We start from the raw sequence: 11,171 nt of genomic DNA on the forward strand, positions 1-11,171 counted from the left end.
AGTCCCATATGACCTCAAGATGACAACAACATCTAATGTCAAAATAAAAGTGATAAATAAAGGGAAATCTCCACACCGAGGAGTAATGGATCCATGTAAATTGAGGAGCGAACACTCAAGAGCATAGTAGAAATCTAACATCTTTGACCAATACCAATTGACTTATCATAACCAATATCTAACCATTTAAAGCAACATCCCCATCATATAAGATTTACACAAGTACATTGCGATGAAGGGAAAGCACGAGAAAAGAAGAAACCAAACTGAAATAATTGTGCTCATTTCCTCCCTACCATAATGGAATCATGAGACCTCAAGGATATCTGGGTGTGGAATTACATTAAGTAACCTTAATTATGTCTCTTCTAATATGAAAAATGTGTGAGCTGTTGAGTGTAAGAGCTCTTGAGGTTTGCTTTCTTCTTTAGTTGTAAACTATTATTTGGCTTTAAGCCTAGTTCCACATGTTTCTTGTATTCATTTCTTACTACTATGTCTTGACATAATCAATAGTAAATAATTTGTTTCTATTAGTAATCTTAGATCCCTATTTGCATTACAATTTACTATCAGGACAAGTACATACCACTATGTGACACTTGTTTTTTATATTAAAGTGGCCAAAAAATAAGGGGGTTAACCCTATAAAACAAAACAATGGTTAAACCATTCACTACATATAACTAGTAACTAAACTACCAACACATTTGCAACCTCATCCCTTTATATAAAAAACATAGTCCCCTAGAACTTGCAAAGCCAAAGCAAGTTCACATCTAACACAATAGAAAAACTACTAACCACCGAAGTATTATTTTTCTAACTAACAGAAATACACACTAACCAACTATACCTAGTTTTAAAGAAAACCTATTATTGCTACCTAAAAAGTTATTGAAATCCATAATAGGCATCATCAACTAGTCCAAAAAGTAACCACCTAGAACATTCTAGTAGAACCAAAGGAAAGAAAAAAAATATAAAACAACAAAATCTTAAACTTTAGCCTTCTCCTTTCCCTTTTTTGCTAGTAAGACCATCGCCTAATCATCTTCTAGGAAACCATTTAGTTTTTTAGTCCTCCAAGCCAAGACTCTCATCCTCCTCATCCTGGTGAAGCAGATGGAACATGTTGGCCACCACCTGAGTCACCTTGATTGCAAACCTAGACAACATCCTTAAGCTCTCATCTAGAGCAATGAATTGGACTTTAAGAGCTTAAATCTCCCACTTAGTATCTCCCACCGTTCTTTTCAAATCTTGTCAACCAACACATTTCCCTTTAATACCACCATCTCATGAACCTGCAACACACTAGGATTAGCAATAATCATATATTTTTCTTTCTCGTTAGTCCTCATAAGGGAGGTAGTAGTCATTGAGGAGGTGTCTTTAGAAGTATGGGTAAGAGGATGGGCCTTGGATCAAATGAAGTCAAAGGTGTTTATAGTGAAATTAGTAGACACGTATAGAGTCATGGTTGGCCTCCCTCATCTTTCTATCTTTCCCCACCTCCAAGTCCAAGGTCTCATCCTTTGTCTCGTCATAAATGTCATCTTCCTCCCTAGTAGAAATTTTTTCCTAACCTCCATCTCCTTTCTTCCTCACTTCCACTACTCACTAGCTCCTAATCTCAACTCATCTCTCTAGCACCCATCTACCTATTGGCCATCATGTTTTATCCTTGTTTAAATCTTGGCCAATATACCCAACCTTCTATGATTCCCGTCATTGTCATCTTCAAAGTCAACCAAATTAATTTCAACAGAACACTCCCTTTTGGGATTTTTAGCAATAGCATGGGCTACATCTCATTTTTTCTCATTTTTTTTGGAATATCTAGAAGAAGTGGAAGATAGGGACGATTGAGTTGTGGGGACATCACAATAGCCACCACCCCATTTATGGGTAGATTTTGCAAGCTTTGGTTATCAACCAAAGCAATTTGTTGGGGGAGACAAAGGCAAGGTGGAAATTATAGAGACAAAGGATAAGCTATAGGTGGATGATGGTATAGTTTTTACCCTTCTTCCTTCTATCCCCAACCTCCATAACTTTTGATTGAAAGTACTTGGATAACTTTCAACTTTAAAAACCACTTAAAGTCACAATTACTTTGATTGTGACTATGACTTTCAATTGGAAGTGGGCTCAATAAGGTATCTGGCTCACCAAACACCAAAGCAAGGCAACATTTTTTTTGTTTAGTTTTTAAATATTTTTTAGTATGTTTTACATGGTTGTTAAGTAATTTATTGTATATCTAGACATATATTGTCCATATATATGCATATATTTGTTATATATTTATATATTTATTATGTGTATATACATATTTATTCTTATACACACACACACACACAACAATGAAAACATAAGTATTTGACTTATTTTATAAGTAATAATTAACAAAAGAATATCATAAAAAATAATAAATAAAAAACAATAATGATAAAGTTGTGTTATTGCTAGTGTCATCAAATTTTAAATCTAAATTAACAATCTTTGAATAATATTTAAGAATAAGAATAGTCATATTGAATATGAGAAATGACACCTTAAAATTAAAAATTAAAAACAATGATTACAAAACATTAGTATCTTTATTCTTGCCATCAATGGTCAAACTCTATCTCCTTATTTTTATGGAGGATGAAGTCCTTGCTTATATTGGCACCAATTTTATATATAAATATAAAATCAATGCCAATCACACCACTACCCTTTATGAAGTGTTTTATTTTGCTTCTCTTGAAAACAAATGTTTGACTTTTCAATCCTTCCTACAAACCCTAGCTTTCTTCCACACTCTTCCAGGCCTACAGAAATAGCCTTTGTGTGGCAAGCAATGTCTATCCTCCTTACATTTACACATCTTGTGCAACCCACACCCATCTCTAAACACTTGCACTTGTTTTCCTCCAACCCCAAGAATGCCATCGGTCCAGTCATTAGAAAACAAACCAGTTGGGTCCATTTCCTCCTTCACCTTCACAAATTTGGGCAAGTTCACAGTCCTATTTGCTACTCCTTGGAACAAAAAACCTCCTGATTTCCCCCAGTGGAGTGTCCCTCCATACTTCTCCACAAGCATTTGCTCAATCTCTTCATAAACATCCATGTTCCACTTTGCTTCCTCCCACTCATCGTTTCTCAAGTATTCCAACTCGAAAGTGATAACATCTTCAGAGTGACCAAGATAAGCTTTTGACTTCTTCACAGAGCGCATGGAGATGCCCTCTAAGAACTCCAGCTCACACAGGGCTTGTGGGTTCAAGTCTCGCACTTTCTTTACGTCCAGAATTGCATGTTTGGCATGCTTGAGTGGCACGTAGATCTCTACATCGTACCCTCTTACTCCATCTACTCGACGATCCCATGAACATATGGATTCATTCTTGTCCAAAATCTGATGGGGTTTGCACACTTTGGGGTTGGGCTCCTTTTTGTGGAAGTAATCTTGGCATCCTCCTGTGGTCTGCATTCTATTGTTCCATCCTATCACTGGATATTTCATGAATCCTCCACTTTCACTGTTCAAGAACCCTGCACCGCTTGATACTCTTGAGCTCATGATTTGCTCTGTCAGATTACATAACAGCTCTGTGTCTTTTGTTGATTCAATTGTATCAACTGCATCATCAAATTGGGAAACTCGTTATAAGTTAACCTCCCAAACTTTGAAAGAAAAAACTGGGAAAGTTGGACTGATTTTCAAATAATCCCATTGTTGTTTAGTTGCTTTGCATTGTTTGAAGGTTATAGACAATATGGAAGGACATTGCTGTATTTAAATTGGAATGATGGATAATTTGTTTGTACAAGAAAAGATATTTGAAATGTCAAATGAATGAATTAATTGGAAATTAATTGTGCATGAGTAGGTATCTGTGACAGAAAGTCAAAGTAAAAAACAACACAAGTACAAATGATAATTTTATATCAAGCAACTTAATCTTAGTTGTGATCATGAACAAAATCGTTAGATAGTTAAGTAGATATTAAATGGATAGTTTAAATATTAGTAGGCATTGTGTGAATTAAACTGTGCAACGAAGGGTGCAAAAAAGAATACACGGATGGAGAAAACTAGCGGGAGGATGAATAAATGGAGAATTCACAATTTTTTTTTAATTGAATAATGCGAGTTTTTAACTTAAGACTTCTAAAAAGGAGGCTTCTCCAATTCACCACTTGACTGCAGGTGGGACTTGAGAATTTACAATTGAAAGCACATATAAAGAAGCAAAACGTACATAAGAGAAAAGTCAAACTAATCATATGCATGAAAAATACAAGCAAAGAAAAAAAATTAATAATACTTATGGCTAGAGGAAAAGTACTTGGTTTAGGTTAACTTGGTGCACCTAGAATTCTTCAAGTATAAGTCAGATTTTGCCCATTTTCTGCACTAGTACTCGTTCACTTAAAAATATCATTATTGTGACTAAATGTCTCAAAAGTCTTTATGAAATATTTCAATAGTGGTGCATAAATTGATCAATCACCAATCAAAAAAGCTAAAAAATAATCCACTATTAGTACATGTATTCAGCATTTTTAGATTATAATTAAGAAATACCTATGACAAAAACAATAAGATTTTTTCTTAATGTCCCTTACCATATATATATATATATATTCTAAATAATTTAGGTGTATAAGATAATGGGCTAATAAGGTTTTCCTCCTATGCAATTTCAGGATCAATAGATAGTATAATATAAGGTAGAATTTTGAATAATTTTGTTCAAAAAAAAATGGATAACAAAATCAACAAATTACCATGAGCAAAAAAGAAATGGAAAACAATGGATATTCACTTGGTTGGCGGTTGTCTAAGCTATATAGTAAAAGAAAAATATAGATGAGAAGTTACGTGTGGCTCCGCTGTCCTCAGCATCTGATACAGTAGTTGGCTGCCCCAGCTGCTCCATTTTGTTGACTCCATCTCCACTCACATTCCCACTCACCCTATCAACTGCTCCCCAAATAACCTTCCCATGGGCAGGATACCACCACACATCCCCAAACTCATGCTTCTTCACAAACCCCACAATCCTATCCTCCATCCCAACATCATCCTCCAAACTGTAAGACAGGGACCTCTTGAACATGGGTTTCAATGCAAAAGTGATCTCTGAGATGGCACCCAAAACACCAAGAGACAATCTCACCCCATTGAAACTCTCATCTCCCTTGGAGACAGTCACAAGTTTGGCATACCCCTGAGAAGGAGTAGTGGGAACAACAATGGTGAGGGATGTAACATACTCATGAACAGCACTCCCCTTCCCCAGAACCCCACTTCCATGAGCTCCAGTGCTCAACACCCCTGCTGCAGATACCCCATCCCAGTAAATCATGGCAGGCAGAGCAAGTCCTTCCTTGGCAGCTGCATCAATCACATCCCTCATCATCACTCCTGCTGACACTGTGATTGTCATTGCACTCTTGTTCACCTCTATTTTGGAGTCATACTTGGCTGTGCTTATTATAACTCCTTTCTTATCAGAGCACACAAGTTTGCTTAGGCTGTGAGAAAAACGGCTTACAAGTCTGATCTTCTTATCCATTTTAACAGCAAACGCAACTGCCTCAAGAAGCTCTGGTTCTGTCTTTGGGAAGAATGCTCTGCCTGCTCTGCAACTGCCAAGATCATCCCAAATCCCTTGGTAGTTGAATACTTCACACTTGTGTCCATTGCATTCCACAGATGGTGGTGGAACACAAGCTAAACTGATCCTGCACAGCAGAAAGCCCACAAGAATTGTGCTTCTCAATCTCTCCATTTCCTATCTTTTCTTTATGACGAAGAAAATACATGCATTGGTATGCTATATATATTATAGAGCTTAGGCATTTGTGACTATATAAAACAGAGATATAACAAGAATGCACTTGTACTGAACCAATTATATACTTATTAGACATCAATTCAAAATTGAAGTACTTTAAAAAAATGAATATGCTATTTCTATATGTCAATGAGTTGTTTTTATGCATAAGGCAAGTCTTTAAATAATATGATATTATACCTATTTTAATTAAGCCTTGAATGACAATATAAAACTTTTGGGTGAACACATTTTATTATGTTAATTGTTTCATCAACTTTCTAAAATATGTTTCTTATAATCTATCTTATTGATTTCTCACCTTCTATCTTTCGAAACATCCAATTCCAGAAAACTTTAATTGTTAAACTCAAAGAATCCATATTAAATGAAACTCAATATCTGTATTTACACTCCATTGACACCGGATATTGTTGCAGGCAATGCTAATCTCTTTTAAGTCATTCAATTTTGTTTTCGTTATGAACACTAATTTATTCTTTCATCATTATCCTTTTCCTTCGCAAAAACTCAATGACTGTGTCTATGTTTCCCTTGCGGAAAGTCAATAAATTTCATACAATATAACTCCCAGAATCTCCTCTGGATTTTCATATTTTTTATGCCTGTTTAATGGCTCCTCGCGACTCGCAAGGAACACGTTTATAAATTTTTCTATACTCTATCATTCTTAAGGCCTTTTGACTTAATGTGAATATTATCTTCTTATTAGTTGGAACAAGTGGCTCAATAATATAACCATTAAATTTCGTTCTCTATTTTTATACTAAGCTTTGCCAGCTATTTTGTCAGTGAACACATCCATTTCATGTGATTTAAAAAAAAATTGAACATAAATGGTTTTGTAATGAAATAAGGAACGCAAGCTTGTACAATAATGTGATTTCTTTGAAGGTAAGAAATGGTAAAAGGAAAATGCATATGTTTAGAGGAAATAAGATTCAATAAGGAAAGTAATATAAGATGAAACAAATGTGTAGATCTATAAGGTCATTGCTCAAAACCACTTTATTATAGAATATGGCGCAAATGTATATTTAGGAGAAAACTTTTAAATAATTGTATCAAATACAAATTCATACAAATTATAACACAAACTATAGTATCTAAGAATCTCTACATAATTACAACACGACGCAGTGCAAGGCAGGGGAATCCCCAAAGGAGATGTCCTAGCCCCCTGCTATAAAACCATGCAGCAGAAACATAATAACAAGAAGCAACAATGCAAGATCTGATACCAAATCATAATAATATATTCATAAAATATAACTGATTACATGCAATGTGCCGGGCTGTAAGGCTTTCCCGGTTACAGCCAAATACAAAGCAAGTAATAGTTCTGCAAGATCCCTCAAGATCCAATCCCAAAACCAAGCTAGTCCAGATTACACTCTGGTAGAAATCTCCAAGGAGGATCTAAACTTGTGCTCGCAAGCCCACCAAGCAATCTCCTTATTTTCCAAGCCCCAGCTACTAGCCCTCCTTAAAATTCACTCTTCCAAGCTCCTCCACTTCTCCATGATGGATGAATAATGCCTAAAGACTTCCCCACAACCCTTACTTATACCAATCTAAGCCACAGGTCAGCCCAGAACACAAATTAAATACAAATACATAAATTAAATGCCAAAGTTGGCCTCCTACAACAATTAAATTTCCAAAATCGATGTCTTAGTAAAATTGCGATATCTCCTAGCTTCGGATGAATTAGAACTCGAGCTTCGAACCATAGTTAGAAATCTAGGCCCTCTTCCATCTCTGAAATTTTCATCCTCTAACTCATTATAGAATATTAGTTACATGACATGCAACAGGCACCAAATTTCCAGACCATGCTGAGCAGCAAAAGACCATGCCGAGTAACCAAGACCATGCCGAGCAACCAAGACCATGCCGAGTCCCTAGACCATGCCTAGCAACCATAGACCATGCTGAGCTCCCAAGACCATGCCGAGCTCCATAGACCATGCCGAGCTCCCATTGTATGCTGAGCACCAAATTCCTTCTTCAACCGAGTACCAGTCCAAGCATCCACCAAAGCAACTACCGAGCCTCCTCCCATGATCTCCAAAGTAGCCACCGAGCAAAACCAAGATGTTCCTGCATCACAACAAAGGCTTACACACAGACCATATCAAGATCATAGAATGCCGGAACTTATCCCTATGATTATATATTTGTTATTTATACTTTTTTACTCTTAGTTACTATAAGATTAACTAAGATTAATTAGAAATGATAGAAAATATCCATTCTAATTTGTATATGACGATCTCCATTCATTGCCTTCTGCCATTGCCATTATGCAAGGCACTTCATTAGTTCGCATGTCCCATGCCTCCTTTGGCTTGTTTGCAGGTTAAAATCTCCAACTTTGGCCCGCAGAATATGGAACATTAATATTAATAACTCTTGAAGGCTTTCAAAATCAACTTAGAGTATAAAGCAGTTCTCCCAATAGCTTCAGTCTCATGGCTACCCTCTTCGATTAAGAACCAAGGAATGAGGTTGTATCCATTCTACCTCGGCTTCAAGACTTGATCCCTAGTGGGCTCTTTGTAAGCCATTCAACTTCACCAATAGACCAAGGGCCCTTTGACATGCTTATCTTTGCATTAATTACGTTTGGTGAGGAAGCAGTTGTGTAAGCATTTTGCCAAATGTTCAACATGCTATATATTTATCAAAAATCATCATTCTATCAATTTTTGATAGATGTCCATAATCCCCCATAGTCCTCATTTTAGAAAAATGATAAAAACCAAAGTCTTTCATTAATGAACTTCAGCGTAAGGGATTCAAAAGTTAACCAAGAAAGAGATTAACTAATCTTTTATTCTTGTGCAATCAAAATAAGTTATTTAATTTTTTCATGTTACCTAATTTCTAAAAGTTAATTAATAGTTAACTTTATCTTCAAGAGGATGAGGAATCTTCTCATTCTACATATTTTAGTCAGTCCTATTTATTAGAGAAGTTAATGAATCATTAAAATTTATGTATTTTTAAAAGATTTCTTAACGTCTTTTCTTTTTGGAAGTCAATGAATCTTTAGATTTTGTATATTTTGACCAGATTCATAAACCTATTTTTTTTTGGATTAATGAATCTCTGAAAAATATGTAAAAATGAGCTTTGTTTAACCAAAGCCCAATTTCAAACATTAGCACTCTCCCTGTCTCTGACAAAATGGGAATTCTGAAACAGGGTATGAATATTTCATTCCAGAAAAAGTGGTAACGATTGCATACGATAGGTCTGGAAAAATATTAGAACAAAAGAAATAGAGAAGACTAACCAAATTGCATGGCCCTTTTTCCCAATTGGATAGAGACAGGGATTTGGCTTTTGCGTCTTATGTAGAATAAATCCTGATACGAGATCCAAGAGCGAGTCAAGGGTTGAAGCAATTATGGCTAATGAACCACTCCTTGTTGATGCATATATCTGTGCAGCAAAATATACAGCATTTGCCAAGTTGGACAGTAGAATTGCAGTCCTCTCACTTTTTTAAACCTTGTCACGATCTACCTGAAACAAATTGGGCATAAGGTATTATTATTTTGAATAATCAAATACTCCCTTGGTAAAATATGGTCCACTAATGCACTGACTGCTTTGATGAAGTGCATAACAAAAAAAAGAATAAAACCAAACCTTGGACATGCCAGGCAGGAATCCACAGCTAGCAAAAGCATCCATTTCTGTATGAAAACCAAGACCGCTTGTAGATATGGAGAGAGCTTTTTAAAGTTTTAAGGCTTTATGTACAGATTTAGAGAAGCTTTACAAGTTTTATGATGAATTAATGCTGGGAAAACAGACGCAAGCAGTGCACAAACTGTGCTTCCAACTAAAGAGAAAGCAAATACCGCAAGGATAAAAAAAGTGCCAACTTGAAGAATCCTTAACAATACCAAATGCATCCATGAGAATGAATAAGAAAGCTTCCATAACCAGTTTTGCATCAATTTCATGTCGAATATTTCATGAACAGGATGCAACATAACAGGAAATGTGAATAGAAGGTCCGTACAAAGACCTATGTTGACAACAATTATAGACCAATCATTGGGATGATTGGGTGTTATGAAGTCTCGGGTTTCACTGCCATTGGAAAAATATCCTGTTAATCCAAAACCAGTAACTCATCAAGTTAGTCAAGCTGACATAATACATAGCTACAGCATTTAAGGTGAAAATGAGACACTGACTAACCTAAGGTTATACACCACAATTCAAAATTCCATAACTTCAATTAAAAATAATTCAAATTAACCAACTCAACATCAACTATGTTCTGCCTGTGGCCCTAATGGTTCATAAATTACGAATGAGATTCAGGAAACTATAGTATAAGGATACTATTTTTTACGAATGGAGCATAGCATTAGTAAGTAAAAGATTGGTTCCTTGAGCCAAAATACCTACAGTTTTTAAAATCTTACATCTGTATTTGAGAGACGAATATCAACACTTCCTCTGCACAATGGTTGGTAGCTCTGTGTCTTTTTATATTACAACATTACAACATGGGGTATTTCTATCACCCAAAATGAAGAATTAACTTGAACTTTAAATACCTGTGTGAGTTGCGGAACTTTGAAAAACTGTATGAGTTGCCGAACCTGGGCAAGATAGATTTATAGTACAATCAAAGTTAACGATGAGCTTTAGAAGCAAAGATCAATGTCAATTTTATTCTATCAATTGCTATCCATTATCAAGCCAAAACTTGAAGGTATACCTGTTGTCGAAATCAGGAATTTGCAGCAGGATCGGCTCCTGCCCCTCCTGTCCCTGAAAAGGAATGGGAATGGCTTCAAGAATGTTCCGAGTGGTTGTGAAATGAGCGCGTCTGACGTATGGGTAAACTAGATGAAAAACCCCCCAACATAATTTGGGTTTTTTAAGTAATCCCATTTTTATGGGCCTTGAACACAGGCCTGCGCATATGATCACCACTACCAGTTCCACGAAATGGTGCAGAAAAATAAATTTAGTTTCTTAGCGAATTAAAACTCACGACTCATTAAAGAAATTACATTTTTTTTAATTAACAAAAACTACATTTAGTTTAATGCTTGAAGTTATAGATAATAATAATAATATTTTATTTGAATATTTACAATGATATGTTAAAAACATATATTTTTGTTTAATCTTAAATAATTTAAAATAAAGAGTACTAAAATAATGTTTAATTAGAAAAATAGAATTTAGTTTTAATGTTATATTTATACTAATATTCTGTTAGAACTTGATCAAAATTTTAGATAGTTTTATTCATGTTATTTAGATAATTAT

General features: G+C 35.3%; 1 protein-coding gene across 2 annotated transcripts; it reads right to left on the bottom strand.

The window, feature by feature from the left end:
• Window positions 1-2,545: 2,545 nt before the first annotated feature.
• On the bottom strand, window positions 2,546-10,871 carry LOC149535128 (L-gulonolactone oxidase 5-like). Of its 2 annotated transcripts, XM_089805984.1 has the most exons (4): window positions 10,612-10,871; window positions 10,448-10,492; window positions 4,883-5,748; window positions 2,546-3,636 (listed from the first exon to the last, which is right to left on the bottom strand). In XM_089805984.1, exons 1-4 carry the CDS (start codon window positions 10,785-10,787, stop codon window positions 2,777-2,779), a joined length of 1,947 nt encoding a protein of 648 aa, XP_089662110.1. In that variant the 5' UTR covers window positions 10,788-10,871; the 3' UTR covers window positions 2,546-2,776. The 2 variants fall into 2 exon arrangements, with proteins under 2 accessions (XP_089662110.1, XP_089662111.1); XM_089805985.1 differs by lacking the exons at window positions 10,448-10,492; window positions 10,612-10,871 and adding an exon at window positions 9,163-9,372.
• Between the last annotated feature and the right edge of the window lie 300 nt (window positions 10,872-11,171).

The sequence above is a fragment of the Cupressus sempervirens genome, chromosome 10 (assembly GCF_028749045.1).
Source record: "Cupressus sempervirens isolate cs-2001-9-10 chromosome 10, ASM2874904v1, whole genome shotgun sequence".
In the NCBI taxonomy this organism is placed as follows: domain Eukaryota; kingdom Viridiplantae; phylum Streptophyta; class Pinopsida; order Cupressales; family Cupressaceae; genus Cupressus; species Cupressus sempervirens.

Coding starts and splice junctions, on each gene's coding strand:
- LOC149535128 (XM_089805984.1), bottom strand. CDS start 10,787: ATGGGATTACTTAAAAAACCCAAATTATGTTGGGGGGTTTTTCATCTA. Junction 5,749..10,447: donor AAGTTCCGCAACTCACACAG/GTATTTAAAGTT, acceptor TCTGCTGTGCAG/GATCAGTTTAGCTTGTGTTC. Junction 3,637..4,882: donor TGAGGACAGCGGAGCCACAC/GTAACTTCTCAT, acceptor TTGATGATGCAG/TTGATACAATTGAATCAACA.